The 20,622-nt window shown below is 49.0% G+C and overlaps 11 protein-coding genes across 11 annotated transcripts; 6 read left to right on the top strand and 5 right to left on the bottom strand.

Annotated features, from left to right (window-relative positions):
• Positions 1-336: 336 nt before the first annotated feature.
• On the top strand, positions 337-2,176 carry TRIVIDRAFT_211223 (uncharacterized protein; the record flags this gene model as incomplete). Its single annotated transcript, XM_014093847.1, has 5 exons — positions 337-438; positions 502-581; positions 645-1,367; positions 1,427-1,755; positions 1,820-2,176. 5 exons carry the CDS (start codon positions 392-394, stop codon positions 1,868-1,870), a joined length of 1,230 nt encoding a protein of 409 aa, XP_013949322.1.
• TRIVIDRAFT_78222 (uncharacterized protein) lies at positions 338-4,067 on the bottom strand (the record flags this gene model as incomplete). The annotated part of the gene is made up of 11 exons (XM_014093848.1): positions 338-438; positions 502-581; positions 645-1,367; positions 1,427-1,755; positions 1,820-2,409; positions 2,469-2,837; positions 2,891-2,981; positions 3,038-3,456; positions 3,516-3,677; positions 3,735-3,805; positions 3,867-4,067. The coding sequence occupies 7 exons, from the start codon at positions 3,997-3,999 to the stop codon at positions 2,278-2,280; spliced, it is 1,377 nt and encodes a 458-aa protein (XP_013949323.1).
• A 1,194-nt stretch (positions 4,068-5,261) lies between these two features.
• Positions 5,262-7,381, top strand: TRIVIDRAFT_185251 (uncharacterized protein; the record flags this gene model as incomplete). The annotated part of the gene is made up of 2 exons (XM_014093849.1): positions 5,262-6,983; positions 7,058-7,381. The coding sequence occupies 2 exons, from the start codon at positions 5,262-5,264 to the stop codon at positions 7,247-7,249; spliced, it is 1,914 nt and encodes a 637-aa protein (XP_013949324.1).
• Positions 7,382-7,465: 84 nt separating this feature from the next.
• On the bottom strand, positions 7,466-8,125 carry TRIVIDRAFT_70050 (uncharacterized protein; the record flags this gene model as incomplete). The annotated part of the gene is made up of 1 exon (XM_014093850.1): positions 7,466-8,125. The coding sequence occupies one exon, from the start codon at positions 8,123-8,125 to the stop codon at positions 7,466-7,468; it is 660 nt and encodes a 219-aa protein (XP_013949325.1).
• A 775-nt stretch (positions 8,126-8,900) lies between these two features.
• On the top strand, positions 8,901-9,985 carry TRIVIDRAFT_81407 (putative RheB GTPase; the record flags this gene model as incomplete). Its single annotated transcript, XM_014093851.1, has 4 exons — positions 8,901-8,968; positions 9,052-9,191; positions 9,260-9,388; positions 9,499-9,985. 4 exons carry the CDS (start codon positions 8,917-8,919, stop codon positions 9,736-9,738), a joined length of 561 nt encoding a protein of 186 aa, XP_013949326.1.
• On the bottom strand, positions 9,978-12,867 carry TRIVIDRAFT_232755 (uncharacterized protein; the record flags this gene model as incomplete). The annotated part of the gene is made up of 19 exons (XM_014093852.1): positions 9,978-10,203; positions 10,265-10,334; positions 10,402-10,487; positions 10,543-10,572; positions 10,638-10,800; positions 10,827-10,866; positions 10,918-11,073; positions 11,125-11,207; positions 11,282-11,324; positions 11,378-11,433; positions 11,487-11,526; positions 11,585-11,654; positions 11,713-11,750; positions 11,807-11,850; positions 11,903-12,042; positions 12,099-12,159; positions 12,290-12,298; positions 12,366-12,484; positions 12,557-12,867. 19 exons carry the CDS (start codon positions 12,865-12,867, stop codon positions 10,191-10,193), a joined length of 1,572 nt encoding a protein of 523 aa, XP_013949327.1.
• Positions 12,868-13,726: 859 nt separating this feature from the next.
• On the top strand, positions 13,727-14,260 carry TRIVIDRAFT_9627 (uncharacterized protein; the record flags this gene model as incomplete). Its single annotated transcript, XM_014093838.2, has 4 exons — positions 13,727-13,774; positions 13,830-13,968; positions 14,029-14,076; positions 14,139-14,260. 4 exons carry the CDS (start codon positions 13,727-13,729, stop codon positions 14,258-14,260), a joined length of 357 nt encoding a protein of 118 aa, XP_013949313.1.
• TRIVIDRAFT_83606 (uncharacterized protein) lies at positions 14,234-15,352 on the bottom strand (the record flags this gene model as incomplete). The annotated part of the gene is made up of 5 exons (XM_014093853.1): positions 14,234-14,412; positions 14,459-14,475; positions 14,536-14,690; positions 14,773-15,131; positions 15,195-15,352. 5 exons carry the CDS (start codon positions 15,350-15,352, stop codon positions 14,361-14,363), a joined length of 741 nt encoding a protein of 246 aa, XP_013949328.1.
• A 906-nt stretch (positions 15,353-16,258) lies between these two features.
• On the top strand, positions 16,259-17,127 carry TRIVIDRAFT_78230 (uncharacterized protein; the record flags this gene model as incomplete). The annotated part of the gene is made up of 5 exons (XM_014093854.1): positions 16,259-16,319; positions 16,373-16,406; positions 16,469-16,589; positions 16,645-16,969; positions 17,024-17,127. The coding sequence occupies 5 exons, from the start codon at positions 16,316-16,318 to the stop codon at positions 17,035-17,037; spliced, it is 498 nt and encodes a 165-aa protein (XP_013949329.1).
• Positions 17,128-17,675: 548 nt separating this feature from the next.
• On the bottom strand, positions 17,676-19,043 carry TRIVIDRAFT_83608 (uncharacterized protein; the record flags this gene model as incomplete). The annotated part of the gene is made up of 5 exons (XM_014093855.1): positions 17,676-18,100; positions 18,178-18,679; positions 18,748-18,773; positions 18,840-18,924; positions 18,981-19,043. The coding sequence occupies 5 exons, from the start codon at positions 18,992-18,994 to the stop codon at positions 17,957-17,959; spliced, it is 771 nt and encodes a 256-aa protein (XP_013949330.1).
• A 798-nt stretch (positions 19,044-19,841) lies between these two features.
• Positions 19,842-20,557, top strand: TRIVIDRAFT_90892 (uncharacterized protein; the record flags this gene model as incomplete). Its single annotated transcript, XM_014093856.1, has 4 exons — positions 19,842-19,947; positions 20,000-20,111; positions 20,196-20,220; positions 20,286-20,557. The coding sequence occupies 3 exons, from the start codon at positions 20,025-20,027 to the stop codon at positions 20,324-20,326; spliced, it is 153 nt and encodes a 50-aa protein (XP_013949331.1).
• Positions 20,558-20,622: the final 65 nt, after the last annotated feature.

The following is a 20,622-nucleotide window of genomic DNA, read 5'->3' on the forward strand; positions in this document are numbered from 1 at the left end:
ATTTTCTCTCTGAAATCTTTGTAATTTTTATTAATTCCTGAATCTTTTCAAGGACTATGCTATGTGACAGTTCTTTTATAGTATTTTGTATGAATACATGCATGATTAAATATCATTCTATTTTTATCTCCCCAAGATTCCTTTGCCCAGGCAGCAACAGTATCGCCATGTCTTAGAGTACGTACCGTCTTCCGCCCTGTAAATCAAGGGTTTCGCGCCCATTTGACGCGCCTCAGGCCTGATCCGCTAGCTAAATTTTCTCGAACCTGAGGCCCCACCACTCTTAGCCACCGCCAACGCCTCCTCCCAAAACTTTCCGTTTTCACATTCGCACATTCCCCAACAGCCTCAGTTTCTCCTTGTATGATTTTTTGTTTGCCCAGCGAACACCATGGCTGAGCCTATTCGAAACAAGCGTTCTGACGTGTCTACTGCGCCGTGAGTGATGATCTTGTTCCTCATCTCAGCCGCATCTCAACAATACTAACTACCCCGCCTTAGTACACCGCAGAACACTCCAGCAACCGCCGCGCCCATATCTTCCCGAGCCCAGCAGCCCGGTGTGGCCAGCATCAAAGAAGGTAATTCAATCCATACGATGACCCCAGGGAGAGCCTATCTAATGAGGTGATTCCCCTGTATAGATGACATGGAGCGGGCGGCTGCCGCCTCCCTCCTGGCGCAAAACCCCAAGCTCGTTCAAATGATCCAAGGACGACTTGGCTCTCTCATTGGACAATCTTCAGGATACATCGAGTCTCTCCCTGCTCCCGTCCGCCGTCGGGTTTCGGGTCTGCGAGCAATCCAGAAGGACCATGCCAAATTGGAGGCTGAGTTCCAAGAGGAAGTCCTCCAGCTTGAGAAGAAATACTTTGCCAAGTTTACTCCCCTTTACGAGAAGCGATCTGCCATCGTCAATGGCAAGGTCGAGCCTACAGAGGAGGAGGTTAAGCGAGGAGATGAGGATGATGAAGAATCACAAGAGGCCGCTGAGGCCGCTGGAGAGCCTTCACAGCCCACCGATGAGGCGTCTGAGGATGTTCAGGGTATCCCTGAATTCTGGCTGTCTGCCATGAAGAACCAGGTGACGCTTGCGGAAATGATCACCGACCGGGATGAGGCCGCGCTGAAGCACCTTATTGATATCCGCATGGAGTATCTTGACAAGCCAGGCTTCCGTCTCATTTTCGAATTTGCCGAGAATGAATATTTCTCAGACAAGACCATCACCAAGACATACTTTTATCAGAATGAGAGCGGCTACGGTGGCGACTTCATTTACGACCATGCTGAAGGCTACAAGATTAACTGGTACCCTGGCAAGGATTTGACAGTCCGTGTCGAAGCCAAGAAGCAGAGAAACAAGAGTGAGTTTGATCATTACTGTCTTGGCCAATATTTCTCAACACTAACTCATATGCCGTAGACACCAAGCAAACCCGAATCGTTAAGAAATCAGTGCCGACGGAGTCCTTCTTCAACTTCTTCTCCCCCCCTAAGCCCCCTACCGATGATGCTGATCCGGAAGACGATGTTGCCTCCGATATCGAGGAGCGTCTCGAGTTGGACTACCAGCTGGGTGAGGATATCAAGGAGAAACTGATTCCTCGTGCTGTTGACTGGTTCACCGGCGAGGCTCTTGCCTATGAGGAGTTCGATGAGGATGACATGGACGGTCCCGATTTCGATGATGATGACGAGGACGAGGATGACATGAGCGAAGATCATGATGACGACGAGGAGTCCGATGAAGACGTGAGTGTTCCTTTCCCCATACCTTTTTAGCGTCTAGCTGTGATGAAGCTAACAGACGATACAGGACGAGTCGGGAAAGCCTAAGCAGGAGGCTGCCGAGTGCAAACAGAGCTAAGCAACAAAATCTGCCAAGGTTTAGAGGCTGGGAGCTTTCAATATTTTAGAGGGAAGGAAACCGAGGGAAAAGATGCTCAAGTGAACAAGGGTTGAGAGGAATGGCGTATCTGAGTTAATGACATCGCTACATGTTTTTTGTTTCATTGGTGATCGTCTCCAAAAAGAATGTTTCATTTTGTCTTTCGCGTACTAGGAGATTTATCTCGATAATAGTAACAGGTACCAGGACAATACTTGTTTGGTTTTTTCTAATAGCTTAATAGGGAATGATTTTGTTTTTTGAAGTATGCATTCCTTTGTAAAGATGAGGCTGTGGTATTTACTGGTGCTCTTTTTTTACTAGCTGATCTAATAATCTCCGCTCATACATGTAGTAGCTCCCATCTTGACATTTTCCATTTACATTTAGTTTGCTTCTTTCTTCCGCTGCGGCAGTGCCTTCTGTGCCGGGGTCTCTTTCGGCAACTCCTTGGCGAAGGGAATGAAATCAGGGGCTCCAGGCAAATACTTCCTGAGCACCTCTGGCACACGCAGACCCTACACTGGTGTCAGAAATCGTTATTGGTTAACGGCAGCTAGGGAATGAAAGGACTTACGTCTTCTGTCTGGTAGTTCTCAAGAACACAGCACAAAGTTCGCGTGGTAGCGCACAGCGTTGAGTTCAAGAGGTGAACGTACTTCTTCTTGATGTCTGTCTGGGCCTTTGTTCCACAGCGAATCTCAAGGGCGCGGGATTGGTAGTCAGTGCAGTTGGAGCATGACACGAGCTCCTTGTATTCTCCTTGGTAGGGGAACCAAGCTTCCAGATCCAGCTTCTTAGAAGCAGCATCGTTGAGGGCACCGGACACAATGGCAACGACCTGATAAGGCAGGCCGAGAGACTGGTAGAACTCTTCTGAAGCAGCAATCATGCTTTCGAACGCTTCCCAAGACTTCTCTGGGTCGGAAAGGAGGAACTGCTCAATCTAGAAAGGAGTTAGTATATTTCTGCTTCCTTTAGACGGGGCGACGTAATTACCTTCTCGAATTGATGAACGCGGTAGATTCCCCAGGCATCTCGGCCGTGAGAACCGGCTTCTCGTCGGTAGCACGTGCTGTAGCCAGCATATCTGTCACCGATGGTTAGCGAAATAATATTTACCTAATGACCGCAGCCTGGGCTTACTTGATGGGAAGGTCCTTGGGCTGGAGCCACTCGTCGGCGTGGAAGGCGGAGATGGGCTGCTCAGACGTGGCAATGAGATACTTGTCGTTCTTTGAGTCTCCATCCACGACCTTGTACAGCTGCTCGTCAAAGTCATCCAATTGGGCTGTCTTGGCCATGTAGTCCTTGAGCATGAACTGAGGTGCCTGGAGAGCAGTGTATCCCTTCTGGGAGAGGAATTCGAGACCGTAGTTTACCAGCGCTTGATTGAGGAAGACGCCCCACTGGCGAAGGAAATATCCACGGTGACCAACGACCTTGACACCTCTGTCGGGGTCATATCCGTCAAGTCGAAGGAGAACCTCGTGATGAGACAGAACCGGTCGCTTCTCCACGGTAACACCCTCGGGGGCCCAGGTTCGCTGAACTGCGTTGTTGTCCTACCACCAGTAGGTTAGGGGGGAGAGCAGCCAGATGGATGGATTGAAGCAAGACGCACCTCGTTGTTGCTCACGGGCACAGAGTCGTGAACCAGGTTGCCTACTGACCTGACCTTGGCTTTCAGCAGCACATCCTTTTCGGCTGCCGACTCGATCAATGCCTTCTTCTCCTTCTCCAGTTCAATCTTTTGCTTGAGAAGATCGTCGGCATTTTCCTTGGCCTTTGCACCACATCGTCAGCCGACTGATCATCAGGATTACAGCCAGATATAACCCACCTTCTTCTTGGTTGCGATTTGCTTCTGGACGTCGTTTATCTTGCCATTTAGCTGGGTTGCGCTGTACTGAGCTGTCAAGAATGGCGTTAGCATTTATGAATTTGCCGAAACTTGAGCAACATCATTATTTACTTCGTCGGTGGTCCTCGAACAGTGCAATGATCTCGTCCACAATCTCAACATTGGCGAAGCGCCGGCGCTGCGATTCGCGGATGATTTCAGGGTTTCCGCCCCGCTCGGCGATGAAGTCGTTGACGTCGAGCATGGTGAAAGATTTTGGTCTGGCCTTGTTCTTCGGGTCGTTGTCTGAATCTATAAGAGTTGCAAGTTTGCCAGGACCAAAAAATATCAAGATAGAGGTGACTAGACTAGACCAAAGAAGCTGGTTATCGAGTCACAGACAAAAAATGGAGGGGTGCGCAAGGTGGGGTTCTGACTGTTTTGCGCGACCCTGGCCTTTTTGGCCTTTATAGTGCTACTAGGCGCTGTAGGGCTTCTAGATAAACTTGATGGAACGTTGCTGGAAAATCGTCCGCCCATCGCACGCCACGACATTTTCTGGCAATGATTCACGTATTTCCCGGTGACCGTACCTGTGACTGTTTCCCAGGGCAATAAAGGCAATTTTTCCCTGCCGAAAGCTCACCAGGCGAGTCATCAAAAGGGGGGGGGGGGGGGGAACGTGTAGAAGGTGTAGAAGCAGTCGCCAGAAAACGCCGTGGCACATGTGAATGCCGACATCTATTTGTGTGTATTTTCCATACTGCCATGCGTCTCGATTTCATTTTCCTGCATGTCAGATTTTGCGACTCTTATTCTTCTTATTTCTCTTGTTCATGTCTCTGCTCCTTGATATTTGGCCGTTGAACAATCTGCACTTCCAACGACCAACTCACTGACTGACTTATCATCCCAAGACCGCTACGGATCTGCTCCATAGCCACGCCGCCAATGTGGCCCTGCCTACGGTACTAGATGGATGCCCCTCATTGGCAAGGGTGTTTTAGAACTGTCATGTATCTCACCTGATTGGATGCCGGGTTTAAGCATCTGCATTGGCTACTGCCGTTCTCAATGCGCCGACTTGCATCGCGATTCCTTGCATTATACTTGTTGTTTTTAACAACAACATGTGAGAGGCGCCAACTTCGACGCGGCTTTTGGTGAAACCCTCATACTCTTCATCATCCATCAACCATGGATCCTCAACGACCAGTCGAGGCGCCGCGCAGGAAAATCGCCACCTACGGGAAACTGTCGTCTCGTGGACCTCGCGCTCATGCGACATCAGCTCCACAAACACCGTCCAACAGAGATGTGACGCCCTCAACGACTCTTCGACCGAAGCACCCTCGTTTGTCTCCGCCACAAATTGGCGACTCTTCGCGACCACAGAAAGCGCCCCAGAGTGTTCCGGCCACCGATCTGGAAGTAGTTCGCAAACAACGTGAGCGCGAAGTAGAGACACCACGGAAACGGAGCCATAGATCTGCTTTTGGTATGGAATCAGCCACAGGAACGGTGGACATGTCGCCCACTCGCCGCGCCCTTAAGTTGCCCTTATCCCAGAAGCTGACATGGACCCTGCATGGAATAGATGCGAAAGATTCAAAATCCAATTCCAGTGAAAAGGGATTCACCGATTCCCACGAGACAGTCTCGGAAGCGGTGACACCGAAAGCATCAGCCGCGATTAGTACAAGCACCGCCAAGTTGGAAAAAGGAACCGAGGCAAAGATTTCTTCCATAAGTAAACCACCAGACACACCGCCGACGCGTCGACGTCGTTTGATCGATGCACTGGCAGCCGAGAAGAGTATTCAATCTAGTCCAAGCCCAAGCTCAAGCCAAAACCACAACATTGGCGGATTAGACCATGTCAGCAACAAGGAGCATAAACATGCTCGAGTCGAACGGCCTAGCTTTCGCAAAGAGGCTCCACTGCGCAGGGCCGGCTCCGATAGCAGTGTGCTGGAGAGGAGGAGGGTCAAATTCACTTACAGCCAATCTCGAAGTTTTATCCAAGCTTCCCAGGAATCAAGCGCGGCTGAATCTACCGACTACCCCTCGCTCATGGACGAAATTGATGAACCGATAAAGAGACCACCATCTCCAACCCCCGACGAAGATGACGACGACGATGACTTGAAGAACAAGGTTGCCATCCGGAGTGTGCACGAACTGCGACGAGCTGGTGCCAACAACCGGTCATCAGATGAAGTGGACGATCTGCTGTCAAGAATTGGGGCTCCAGGGTCTTTGGCTTCATCCATGCGTCGAAATGGCTTGTGTGAGCTAGCGAGCAAGCTACAAAAGAAGGAGTTTATGAATCAGTTTCGTGATCATGCATCTCGAGACAACATAGCCAAGGGAATCCGCCATGAGAAAGATACCATTAGCGGATTTCTCCTTGCAGCCATCTTTGTCATTTTCCTATCGGCTGAAACCGCGCCACATCTGCTTCACCAATTAACTGAAAACCGAGTAGGCCTGTGGTTGAGTAATCTCATTATGATGCAAGAGGATGTTACTGCAATTGCGGCACATAAGTCGGCAAATATGTCGAGAGCAGGTAGAAGCGCACTGGCTGGCGTTAAGAGCGCGCTGCTAGAAATGGACTTGTGGCAGGGTTACAAATTGCAGCAACTTTCTCCACGCACCATCTCTTTGCAACTGCTCTCTATGCTGGTCAGGCTATTGGACCCGCATGATGTCCGGGTTCTGTTGGATGATACTTTTGCAAGTTTTTCGCAATTGAGATCCAGCTTTGCAAAGGATGATTCCCGAGACGAAGTCGATTATGCTCTTACCATTCTCATTATGGAGGCGGAATCCAATTCCACGACGCCGGCCGAGGAACCATTGATGAAGATACGGCAAGAGATGTCTGACATTGCTGCGTTCCTCCAAAGCACGCTGCAATGCTGGCCGAGAACCCGTCATAATATTGACGCCACATTATTAAAGCTGGCCATCAATACGACCAACAATGAAACGAGGGCGGCTGCACTTCAAACCAGTCAGCTGATGTCGAGCCTGGTGTGCTGCATTACTTCTGGATTCTCGTCCGTCCAAAGTGCCATACAGAACTCGGCATTCGAAAGCAATATATACGACGAGCTTTCATTGATTCTCGGCATCATGATTAATGTTTTGGAGCATTGCTCGGATGCCCGAACATCCATCCATGCAGACGAGATTGATAAGCTTGTTGCGACCTGGTCTGAAAGCGAGCGATCAATAGAAACGGTACGTGTATACAAAACATGCCAGCTCAAACGCACGCAAACTTGCTAACGCGATAACAGGATGATTCAGTCGAGACGTCCAAACTCGGCATCGCATACAGCTACCTGGCCATAATCCTGGGCTATCTGTATTTGGGCCATACGGCGCTGCCGCTGCCTAGTGGCTTGGTTCCAGCTATCCAACATTTCATCAACATAAATAAGACGGTCAACAATAAAACAGCAGAGCTGGAGCATCTTGTGTATAGCCTGACCCGGTTGCGATAGTAAGAGCATTTAAGATACCATGTATATATATGTACCACAATTACAGGATGAAGTACCTATCTTGGTAAAAATAAGTTACTTGAAGTTATAGAAAGTCCTCTAGGTACTAATATGCTTGTATATCATTTCTCCACTTTGAAAGCATTGACTGTGGTGCCTGAAAAGGGGACTCGCGATTTTAATCGTTTTGTATGCGCTATGTGTATGTCGTAACCTCTATTTCTCTAATCTTCCAGTGTCAACAAGTGAGCAGATCTCGCCCTTTTCGTTTGTAGTGCCCTTCCACACCCGCAGGTTGATCTCCCCAAGAATTTTTTTGCTCGGGAGCCCATTCTGACAGGTGGCCTTAAGGTCCTTGATGAAATCGTCCATATTAGCCTGGGAGGTATCCAAGGTGTCCACAATGATGATCTCCTCTGCGGTTAGAACGAAGGCTCGAATAGCGGAGGCCCGATGAAACATCCAAGATTTCTTAAAGTCATCTCGTAGAGCGAAACGCTTTATGCCGGAGACTGGATAATAGCTCACAAAATGCCAGGCGTCAGAGAGACTCTTAGTGTAGATTACATCATCACTTGGATCAAGGGGTATGGCAGGAAGTTCAAAACTCGGATACTTTAAGTCGGGTTTGGGGCGTAGAATCGTAGGAATTTGGCCTGGCTTTTGGTGGGATTCGTGGGCTTCTCGAGAAATGAACGTCAAGAGCCGCCTTGCGGCTGCTCGCTCCAGATCGCCGTATTCTTTCCTCACAAACGTGAATTCTATCACGTTATCCAATGAAGGGTTCAGATTATTGAGTCTCCAGATGTTTGACCGAAGTTCTGGTGGAAGGAGTGGGAATTTGTCGAATCGATCTAGTGGTGAACTGCAAGACATGGTAGATATTCGATGGTGCGCTGCCGATGGACTGATTGTGAAGGGTAGGGGTAAATCTTCGGTGTCACTACCTTTTTACTTGTGGTGAATCCAGATTGGAGCTGAGTTGGGTTGTAATCTGCTTGTGTCAACTTAGACTGACGTTGTTATGTGGTTGGACTCCCGATCCTGGAACAACCTTACCACGTGAAATATACAGTCGGGTGCCTATATTTCTCCCTTGCAGTACGGTATAAAGTCTGGCTTCCAATGCAGTTATTAAGAAAGCCAAGAAGTACTTGAATGGATTTAAGTCTGGTGGATGTGTTGGCTGCTTTTCTATCAATGCACCTTGGCGTGATGGTGGAGGATGCACCGCCCGGGTTTGCCCGTGCTGCGTTACAACATGTGAATAGAAAACAAATCAGTATTAAATACTGCATAGTTTGCTATGAGTTATATAAATGTTGACTTGCAAAGAGGAAGCCTCTTGTGCACAAATACTTCAATATATAAACATTCCATTATATAGGTTGTTATTTTTAGAAGAGGGTGCCTTTTGCCATGCATCCATACTGTAGCCCGTCTGCGCTGCTCCAATTCTATAGACGCTAATCCCGCTCTAATCCATCCCCGGCACCCGCTAGCGTCCACTGTTCCCATGTGATAATAGCGCCCTCAGCCCATCCCACCTGCGCCTGCAATCCCCCCAACCGCAAGGTAAGTCCGCATCAATATCATCATCATCGCCCTCGAACCCAAACCTCGATTTTCATCTTCATCCTCCAAAGGCCGCCCAAAAAGAACCCCCAATGCCTTCCCTGAAGCAGCGAAAGGTCGCCATCGTCGGCAGTCGATCCGTTGGTATGGAAAACCCCCAGCGCCCGCGGTCTTTTGGCCCACCCGTCAAAACTCGGAACTAACCTGATCCTGATCCTGACGCCCAGGCAAATCGTCGCTCGCCGTGCAGTTCGTTGATGGTCACTTCGTCGATAGCTACTACCCCACGATAGAAAACACCTTCAGCAAGACCATCCAGTACAAGGGCCAGGACTATGCTACGGAGATCGTCGACACTGCTGGACAGGTAGGCTCTCTCGGGCGCTTTTGCCGCCGCAGCGCCGCAGCCCTCGAGACGCTGACGCCGCCGAACAGGATGAATACAGCATTCTCAACTCGAAGCACTTCATCGGCATCCACGGCTACATGCTAGTCTATTCAGTGTCGTCACTGCCATCCTTTGAAATGGTCCAGGTTGTCCGCGAGAAAATCCTTAATCATCTAGTATGTGCTCCCTCGTCATCTCCCTTCAACCAAAGGCCCCCCCCAGCATTCCGACGAAAGCATCGCATCGCATCGCATCGCTGACATGTCTCCCCCCCATCTCCCAACAGGGTACCGAGTCCGTTCCCATCGTCATAGTAGGTAACAAGAGCGATCTCCGACCAGAGCAGCGCCAAGTCAGCCCCGAAGAAGGCAAGAAGCTATCAGAAAAGTTCCAGTGCGGCTGGACCGAGGCTAGCGCAAGGTACAACCAGAACGTCGGCCGAGCGTTTGAGCTCTTGATTGCCCAGATTGAGAAATCACAGAACCCTGGCGAGCCCCCAGCCAAGAGCAATTGCCGTGTGATGTAGCTCAAAGTCGAGCCCAAGTCGGTCGAGTCCAAGATACCCTCAGGAGACATTTTTTTTAGAGTTGAGAATCCCTTGTTCACACAGGCTCTGGAGCATACCTATGCTAGCCATGATACTATTTGGGGTATAGGATAATGCTGCTACTAGACCATCACCATAATTATGTTGCTATGTTATTCATCAAATAGCACTGGATAAGTACGGACGGGAACAAAGGTCATATACAACAACAATATTGTGACAATACAATACTATTTCGTTTATTCGATGGCCTAGTGCCATGATGGATTTGTTGAATTTACCAACTGGGGCAGATGCCCTGTTGATGGCTATGTTTACATTTCATACCAACATACTCCGTATTTAAACATACTAGTTCTAGGCCTAAACACGCAACTATGCAAAAGAAATCAACAATGTACCATCTCGACTGCTTCTGTGACAGCAATTCCTTAATGATCAATGCTACATCATGTGTCAGCAGCTTCCCTGCTACGGTTATCGAGACAAAATGTTTGAAACTTACTCTTCCCACAGTCTGCCTTGTACCGATTGCAATTCTTCAGCCGTCATCCGCTTGCCAGCCGTAAAATAGCCTTGGTGAATTAGTGACACATTCGCCTTGTGGTGATGATGATGATGATGATGATGAAAAATCCTTACCGGCAGTGATTTTGGCGTCAATCTCAACTCTTGAATCTGCTGGGATGAGCTCATCTGGGAGTTCAACTCTCTCGTGGATGGGGATTCTGCGGTGGTTAGAGGTTGAAATGTGCGTTGCAGAATGCATGAGATACAACTTACCCTTGACCAACAATTGCATCGTGTTTCATGCTATGACACTCGTTAGACATGACAAGAAGAAAAAAAGTGGCAGGAGTGTTTAGACAATCACTGACTTGCTCATACTTAGCATGCGATCAATCTTCTTGATGCCCAGCCAGTGAAGAATGTCTGGCATCAGAGCCTGGAAACGCATGTCCTTGACGCCAGCAATGTTCTCTGTGCGCATGAAATAATCTGACGCTCGGTCTTCGCCACGCTTACGAGCATTGTATACAACTATTCCTCGTCAGTTCATCCCCGACCCTTCCGTGGGTATTGGGTAAAGAGGGTAGCCTTACGGTACTGTGAGAGGTGTTAGTGAGCTTCATACACTCCAAGACATAGGCAGCATACCTTTGTAACTTCTCCAAGAGCACGACCTTCTTTTCTGAAGTAAATAACTACGCCGCTGCCGCCATTCTGTGCCTCCTTGACAGCCTCTTCAATACCAAAAATCAGGTATGGCCGGCATGTGCAGATATCAGAGCCGAACACGTCGCTTCCATTGCACTATTTCCAATTAGTTTTTCCATCGATATCAGCCACCGGGGTTATGCTTACCTCGTCATGAATTCTCAGAGATAGCCGCACAGATTCATCGGACATTTTTTCGGGATCGCCGAAACAGTAAACAGTCAGGCCCCCTGAGATATGTAGTTAGCCTCCTCCTTCATTGTCCAGTTGTATCATTGAATAAGCCAGTGGCTCATTGACATACCGATGGGTGGAAGGAACACTTTGATATCTCCACGAGTAATCAACTGTTATTGGTAAGCATTGGTTGCGTCCAGCCTGGTAATGGGCGACAACTTACCTCTGGGTAGCTTCCTCCGGTATGCTCAAACAGCGAGCGCCGCAAAGTAGCCTCATCTGCAAATGGTTAGCTTTATTATTATCTATGATTCCAAGATGAATGCACTTACCAATTCCGAATCTCTCCGCCACACCGGGTAGATACCAGACCTAGAGCATCAAAACTTAGCGGGGTACTAGGTATGTTTTCTTGAGAACAGATTCATACTGGTTCGACGGCAAACTTTGTAACAGCCAGCTCACCAAGTTTATTCAGGCAAACCTTTCCGTCAGGAACCCTGTAAAATACGTTAGCCAACGTTGGAAGAATTCATATCATCTATCCCCAAAACATACAGTCGGCCACTCTTCACACTTTCCTCGAGCTCGGGCAGCTATTACTTCATGATTAGCGTGGTCGGAAATAACCATGGCCAAGAGCATTTTGTACCTTCATATGAGCCTTGGTAATGGCAATTGTTGGTCGCATGTCAACTGGAATCTCCATGAGCGAATGATGGCTATTGCGATGAGCGCAGTCAAATACCGTTCTCCTTTTCCATAATGTCCTTGAAGGTCCATGGAACCAGGTGGCCCCAAGGATCCATGGCAACTATCTTCTTCTTATCACCCCATTGGGGGAATGGCCCAATCTTAGCAGCAGGCTCTGTGTTTGTGTAATCGGGTCTGGGATGCTCGGGGTCAGATCGAATGCAAGATTGTTACTCTTTCTAAGAACGCACCTATGATCGACGTCGAGTTCTTTGCTGGCAACAGCTAGCGCATAGTAGATCGAATACGAGCCTCCGCTGAATATCGGTCAATATACATCAAAATATGACATGACTGAGTCTTTGGATTTTCTCGCAACTTACTGAGCTGGATACACATGTTAGCAAGCAGGACGAGTGATATGGACAAAGCGTCAGCTTACCTCCAATGGCTGAAACGATGACAATTCATGTTAGTCCAACATCCGCCACTTCACATTACAAACATGGGGAACGAACCATTTCTGCGACGAATGGTAGACGCAGCCCTTGAAACAACTACGGGTCCTCGCTGCAACGGATCGGGATTTCCCCAGTCCATCTGGAGAGGATCAATACCAATCTGCTTGGGATACGTCCTATGAGATCACACATGAATGAGACGCCGGTTCACACAATATCACTGGGTGGCAAGGGAAGGCAGCACACACGTGAGCACAATTCGCGATGTGAAGCCTTGTCGGCTGCTCGGAGACAGAGCCGAACTTGGCTGGGCCGCTCCATTCTCAAAAGACTGGATGACTGCAGACGCTTCTGCGTCCTTTTGCTTCGCATCTTTATCACTCTCCAAGAGCAGAGGAGTCACTGGCAGCTTGGAGGCAGGGTCAAGTGCAGGGGAGCCAAGTGCAGAGGAGCCAAGTTTACTGGTGAGTGATTCCACCGAGCTCAACAGGCGCTGCTGGGTTTGCTGGATGTCCCGAAGCGCGTCGAGGACACCATCTTGTTGTCCATCTGCAGCCATGGGGGGCCGGAGGTCCGCTAAATCGGGATAGTAAGCCTGAAAAGGAGGGTGCTTTGAGATGAGGGTTTCCCTGAAGAAGGCAGAACGTAGGTTGGAGAGGAAGAAGAGGCAAGTGTCTACACAAGGGCCGTGGCGAATATAGGTAGGTAGATATAAGTGAATACCTAAGGCATGCTTCAACACAGAAGGGAGAAGCAGAAGCACCGTCAGGTTGGGCAGGGAGACATTCTATAGTAGTCGAGCAGTAGGTACCTAATCCTAATCGCGGAACCGCATATCTCTTACGTACCCCGCCAGTATCTGATAGGCATTGAGCGGACTGAGTTTCTTACCCAAAGTGTCTAAAGTAAGCAAACGGTATCAGCTGCCTTGAGTTAGTCCAACAGTACAGGTACCTAACGGGCAGGAGAGGTACCCAAAGTACCCAAAGTACCTAAAGTGCTTGGGTGGTGACGCTCTCGTACGGAGAACGGAGCTTTAGATCGTACATCAAGATAGCGGGATGCGGGGTTGTTTTACTGATTGTCGGCAGGCGCCGAAGAGCGGACCCCAGCCTCGTTTAGAGGGCACTCCCCAGTATAGCACTGTCCTGCATCCGTCCCGCAGGAGCACGCTAGCGCACCGATATAACGATAAAAAGTGTGTCTGCACTGTAATGCACTGTAATGCACGGTACCTACAGTAAGTAACGGCAGGGGATGAGTGTGTGCCTGCGAGTACGAGTATGTAATCCAGCGCGATAAGATAAGCGGCTGCAGCATGTCTCACACGTACCAAACGGAAACGCGATGCGACTTTCAATCACGGCACAAGAGATTGCGTTTGTCCGTTGAGCACAATCGCCATCCAACCCGACGCCATGGGAAAGCGCAAGTCTTCGTCTAGAAAGCCCATGGGGCCTAAAAGGGTCAGTAAGGCGATTTTGCTGAAATGCCCGTCTTCCGGAACTGACTGGACCGCAGGCTGATCCCTTGCCAACCACGTTCACATGCCTCTTCTGCAACCATGAGAAGTCAGTCACCGTCAAGCTCGATAGGAGGGCTGGCGTTGGCCAGCTAGATTGCCGCATTTGCGGGCAGAAGTTCCAGTGTGCTGTCAACTGTTCGTCTTTCCGACAGCCTGCACGCTTTGAACGCTTTGTGCGCTAACCGCAAGTTGCAGACCTCTCGGCCGCGGTCGATGTATACGGAGAGTGGGTTGATGCTGCTGGTATGCTGCTTGTCCTGTTCAGCTTGACACGATCCCAAAAAAACTAATATTCGTCTTCACAGAGGCCGTCGCGAAACAAGACGCTGGAGAAGGCAATGCCTCCAAATCATATGGCTCTCGAAGACCCTTGGACAAAACTACGGTTGACGAGCACGATGAAATCGACCAGCACGATGATTATTGAGTGCCTTGCTGTATATTTCTACAAAAGCAGGCTAGGGCCTTACAGAATTGGGGATATTGACGCATACTAAATACCAGGGTCTCATCGGAAACCCCCATCTTCAAATCGTATAGAATCGGTCGCCAAAGTCTCCAAGACCAGGCACAATGTAACTGCAGCAGGGTCAGCCAATGCATCATGGAGTCAGGATCATCATACTTTTTCTCATCCAAGCCCTGCGCACGGATTCTGTTAGTACAGGTCGTGTGAACTAGCGATCAAATATCAACACTTACCTCATCAATGAAGGCCGTCACAACTTTGAGGCGAGGGAACTTGGCGGCGAAGCTTGTTATTCCTTCCGGACTAGCAATCAAGTTGAGAAACAGGATTCGATCTTCAGGGACCCCTCGGCCCTTGAGGACTTCGACAGCCATTGTAGCGGAACCACCTTTACAGTTGTCAGTTATGGGAACGTTTCGCTGTGTTTAACAATACACAGCGAAGAACAGGGAGGGAGATGATATGGTTACCTGTTGCAAACATCGGATCTAGCAGAAGAACCCATCGATTTGCAATGTCTTCAGGGAGTTTATCATAGAAAAGTTTGGGCAGCGCTGTGTCCTCGTCTCGTTGAATCAATATCTTTCCAATTCTTACGGAACGACAACAGTCACGTAACCCTTGCTCCATTGCCTCTCCCGCTCTCATGATGGAGACACCGCAGATTTTGCCCTGGAACATTAAGCCATTATAAGTGCGGCCGACGGGGGTGGTGATGTTCTTCTCAATCACGGGGAGGTGGTTCAGGCCTTCCTCTACCAGCAGTCGGATAATTCTGTTGGAGTAGAAGATGAAATCGGCGCGCTCTGTGTCCTTGTTTCTTATCATACTGTATAAGGACGTTTAGTAAAGGGCCATGCACTTGATGTCAGCCGGGGGCACCTAAACCTACGACAGAAGGGCAATTAACTGGGGGGTCTGCGGCAAGACATAGACATTATCAGAAGAAACCACGGCAGATACAGTAGCACTCGGCTTGTCGGCGACGGCCCTGAAAGTCGGGCCGACGCACTGCGTGGGCGCAGAAGCAGGTGCTGGTTTTTCAGCCATGGAATTGGACGTCTGTAGAGAAAGTTGCACTTGAAAAAAGGTCGAGATAGTTGCAGCTACTCGGAGCTATCTCTAGGTAGATAGGCAGGTATATCTAGTCGGGCTTCTAGCGATAAAGAACCTTACATAAAGAGGGGTCTGGGTCCATATTACGTAGATATTCGGGGACCGCCGCCAGCGTGTTTATTATTGCATATTATGGGTATCAAGTTTAACCTCTGGCGTCGGAGGGGGAACAGCTTCAGGAATGGGAAGCATTGGTCACTGGTTTAGCTGCGTGGCTAGCGGAGCTACGGAGAGACGGTTGACTGCCAGCAGCCATGCAGAGAGCCATCCTTGTTGCCGCCTCCTGTCTTTGTCCCTGCGCCCCCTGTGAATTTTGTCAAAGTAGGCATCTGGTCAGAAGATCAACACATGCAGTTAGTCAGACTTGCAACCGCGGGAGAGTGCACTCCAATAATTGCATATGTGCATGGCCGAGATATCAGATGCATTGGCGATTACCTACCAGAAGAGTCTTGCAGAGGGTGTTATGGCAGTTCTGACGTACAATACACCTGCATTTAATCAATCTATGTATTTCACTATATAAGTTAAAAATGCATTTAGAGCCCCCTAAGAAAAGTCACCATTCCATCTGTCATAGCAATCTGGTTCAAATCAAGATAGACTGGCGGATCTTCATGTTTTCAGTACGTGCCTATTAATGCAGCTTGTATCTGACTAGCACAGTTCGGGCTCTTACTTGATTACATAAGTCAACATTCAATGTCCATGGCGATTCAATTGGCGTGGCTGTTCCTTCAGTAGAGTGGGCCACGATTAGGGCACCCATCTGGGGCACACATCTTATCTCCAATTTTCTTTTTTTTCATCTTGGTCTCTCTTTTACCTAACCACACCTCTCATTATCCTCCCCTGGCAAGCAAACCACGAGCCTCTGTCAGATAATCAATCGCCATCATGCGTAAGAATCCCCGTATTCAAGAATTGTTGTCGCAGCTACTAATTCTCAGGCAGCTCCCAAGTTCGATCCCAACGAGGTCAAGGTCATGTCAGTTCACAATGCGTCGCTTCTGATCCCGAAAACATAAAAGTCTAACCTGCAGCTCACAGCCACCTCCGTGCCACCGGTGGTGAGGTTGGTGCCTCTTCGGCCCTTGCTCCTAAGATTGGTCCTCTTGGTCTGTCGCCCAAGAAGGTCGGTGAAGATATCGCCAAGGCCACTGGTGACTGGGTAAGAATGCGCGCCTTTGCGAAATGCAGATTTGAGGTGCTGATGCTATAAACAGAAAGGTCTCCGTGTCACCGTCAAGTTGACCATCCAGAACCGTCAGGCTGCGGTCTCTGTCGTGCCCACTGCCTCCTCTCTCATCATCAAGGCCCTCAAGGAGCCCCCGCGTGACCGCAAGAAGGAGAAGAACATCAAGCACAACAAGTCCGTCAGCCTCGATGAGATCATTGAGATTGCCCGCACCATGCGCTTCAAGTCTTTCGCCAAGGAGCTGAAGGGTACCGTCAGGGAGATGCTGGGAACTGCTCAGAGTGTTGGCTGCCAGGTCGATGGCAAGACCCCCCAGGCTGTTCTCGAGGCCATCGAGAACGGCGAGATTGATAGTATGCACCCCTTTCCTGCTGTAATACGCCTTAAATCGCTAACGTTTGATGCAGTCCCTGAGGAGTAGAGTGTCTGGTTCAGACCAACCAGTTGTCCTACTGAGAAGAAATTCTCGTTTGTGGTGACACATCAATAAAAGAAAAAAAGGTCAAAGAACATATCCATTGTGCCCCCACGTGAAGTATTCAAAATGTATTCCCATTGCGGACTCAACACCGCCCCCTTGGCTCACTCCGAGATACATCGTCACTGCGCAGTGGTGTATTTCTATTTTTGCTCAAGGAAGAATGACTCTGGCCACTTACTCACCTCTATACCCTGCTCTCTGTGGGTATATTGGTCCTTCCAATCACGCCAACATACAATGCTTTTTGAATGATTGCTATTGATGAACTGTTCATATTTCCATGAAAACAAGACTATTTGATCAATGTTAAAAGTCTTTAGACTTGGCTCATACATAGCATGATATAATGAATAAAATCTTGATTTTAACTGGCTACTGCAGCTCGGGCTTTACTTTTTCACTGACTACAATTATGTTGATACCAGTTCTAGTAGACTTAACGTTATTAAAGTTGGACGCGTTCAATGCATCGGGTTGCCTTAATACCAAGAATAGACAACTGCCCTAATAGTTCTGTGTGCCAATAAACTGGGACAGAATATCAAGTCACTATAGTTTGCCACCATTATACACAAGATACAGTCTATTCCATCCAGTATTCGAACAGCTAGTATTTTGCCACATATTTACAGGACAGTTCCTCATCCAAAAAAACTTGCTTTTTGCCAAAGGTCCATTCAAGCACACATAGGGGGTAGAAGCAATCCGAGTGTCTTTTAATATATCATAGGGACATTACCTAACCTCCCTACCCGCCTATGGGTTGTTACTCCATGTAAAATGACTGGGAAAACGGCCAGGCGCGAATCTAGCACTCGCAGGGCTCCCTGCGCCTTCATCTCTCTACAAATAACCCTTTTCAGACCTCCTCCAAAACACGCTCCTTGAACTCCCGCTCGACCTTCTGGCCCTGGTCATCAGTGCCGGATTCACCGTGGAGAGCCATCAGGGCACCCAGGTCGAACTTGGGCGACTTCAGCAGCTTAACCTTGCGGATGTGGACCTGCAGAGAAGAAGAGTTAGCGGCTGAGCAAATTTTTTTCAACAGTAGCTAGATAGCAGTCCTAGGCCAAAACATACGTTCTGCAGGGGGTAGATGCCCTGGGTGGACTTCTCGATCTCACGGCCGATAACTTCGGGGATCAGCTTGGAAACCAGCTGGGTGAGGGTGCAGCTGGAAGCCTCGCGCTGGATGATGTCGGTCATCTTGCGTCGAATGGCGCGGATCTGGGAAGAAGCAGCGTAGGTGGTCTTCTTGATCTGGTTGGGGCGTCGCTTGGTGAAGGCAATGGCGAAGAGGCGGATGAGGTAGTCATCGGTGGTCTTGACGGTGATGTTGGCCTCAATGAGAGTCTGCCACTTGCGGACAAGGGATCGGAGCTTGTCGGATGTGAAGTCCAGTCCGTGGAAGTTGGTCAGGCAGCTCTTGCCCTGGACCTCATCGACACGGAGGCGAACTTTGCGGAATGAGTGGTCCTCATCCTTCTGGAGGTCGGCGAGCGAGACCTCAACGATGCGGCCCTTCAGAGCATCGTTCGCGTTCTTGAGACCGGTTGTTCGGTTCACAAGAGTCTTGCCAACACTGCAAGAACCCGTCAGTCCACACTCTCGACGATTTTTTGTCCATGACACTGTTGCAATGCGACTCACTCTCGGATGTTGAAGGGGTTAGGAGCCTGCAAAGCACGCATATTAGTATATAGTCAAGTTTTTTTCTCTTCTTCTCTTGAGCGCGTCCATACCTTGATAGAGTACCAGTCCTTTCGGGTGAAAGGGTCCACGGTCTTCTTCTTAAGGCCCTTCTTGCCCTTGGAGAGTCTCTTGTTCCTGTTCTTTTTGTTGGCCGATATTCATTTCCAGAGATTCGCAGCATAGATACTCACTTTCCAACAGCCATGATTCCTTACCAGCGTACGAGCAGTTGGGAATCCAAAGGTACTAAAAAGTTGGTGGAGGGGTTGGAAGAATTTCAATTCTTGTGTGCATCAACCAAGATCTAAGCGAGCCAAACCAAAAAGGTACCGGGGCATATATTTTTCCGCTAATCTTGTGGGAATTTTTTCAGCTCCACAAACCTCCCAGCCCTTCTCTGGCCCTCTTGCGCGCTAAGGCCCAAAGTTGGCAAGTTGGTGATGAGTGTCACGTGAGGCACGCGTGCGTTCAGTAGCCGCTTTCAGAATTTTAAGCACCCGAGACGTCGGTCCAGCTCATTGGCGCATAACGCAGGGACTTGCTTGGGTAGTGCATCAAAATACGAACATTTTGCGTTTGGCATTGGACCTTCTGCAAAGATGCTTGCTTGAACTTGGGAATTAGGTGTCAATTTCCAAGCAGTAGCTTCCCCTAAACTATGAGATATACTTTCTACTACGTGATGAAGTCTGATGCCTTCCTATGGCCAAGTGCCCTAACAGTCAGACACATACTACTAGCGAGTACATAATGGCGAAGTATTATTTTTTCTCTCTCACAGAGACAGAGAACAGAAGCATCACAGAAGCAGACCATTTATTCCACTGATGCATGTTAAGCCGTTCAATTACGCACTTCTTACAGAGACAGACTCTACTTGCTTGTCCTATTGATGACATAATTGCCTACTATCCTTATATCCGGGCTTAGGTGTTGATGAAGTTAATCCACGCGAAAAGTGGGCACACATGTGTTAGTCATCATGAGTCCGAACTGCGTTTGATTGCTCGAGATACTTCATGGGCTGTTGCAATTCCGCATATCGCAAAACAGCGACTATCAATTAATCTGCCTGGTAAGCGCGCCCTTGTCGCTCTGCGTGGCGGAGCTATCAGTACCGAATAGCGAGAGACAGACACTAAACCTCTAATTGTCCAGGTATTATCATCCGTATGCGACCATCCCGCTCAGTTGACTGAATTGCTTCCAGGTGCAAGAGTAAACCCGCAGCAGCCATGGGCCCCCCGAAACCCCCCGTCCCTCATGTCGCCCCGATCTACCGAGTAACGGCCACAGCTCTTGGTGCGGGCATGTGGTTCTGGGTAAGTTCAATGCCTCTGGCGGCCAAACCTAGGCGGGGGAATCAATCATGAAAAAGGACGCTGTATGCTGACAGCCGTATTTAGCTGATGTACCGGGCAAAGAAAGATGGTAAAGCACCCAATTCGCATACACATTTCTATATGGTCACCTCTAATGTCTTTAATTGCTTACAGGCCCCGTATTGCTTGGCTGGAAGCACCCCTGGGACCACTAGACAACTCGACCAGGTCGAAACTCGAGATCCGGAACGGCGTTTTACTCTGTCACTGGGATATCGGCTATAGCTTGTGGTGTGACTTAGGCTACGACTCGAAATCGCATACAGCACAGTTCCTTAAGTGCGAAAGGGGGATGCTGGAACAACAATAGTACAAGACGAGCTATATAAATATATCTACATTACGATTCGACGCATATATTGAATAATACGCTCCTTGTCACTCGTATCTACTCGGTTTTTTTATTACTGAGAGGTGGTGGTGATATGTGGTGAAACCATTTGTCTCCGAC

This window comes from Trichoderma virens (assembly GCF_000170995.1).
Source record: "Trichoderma virens Gv29-8 chromosome Unknown TRIVIscaffold_93, whole genome shotgun sequence".
Classification (NCBI taxonomy): Eukaryota; Fungi; Ascomycota; class Sordariomycetes; order Hypocreales; family Hypocreaceae; genus Trichoderma; species Trichoderma virens.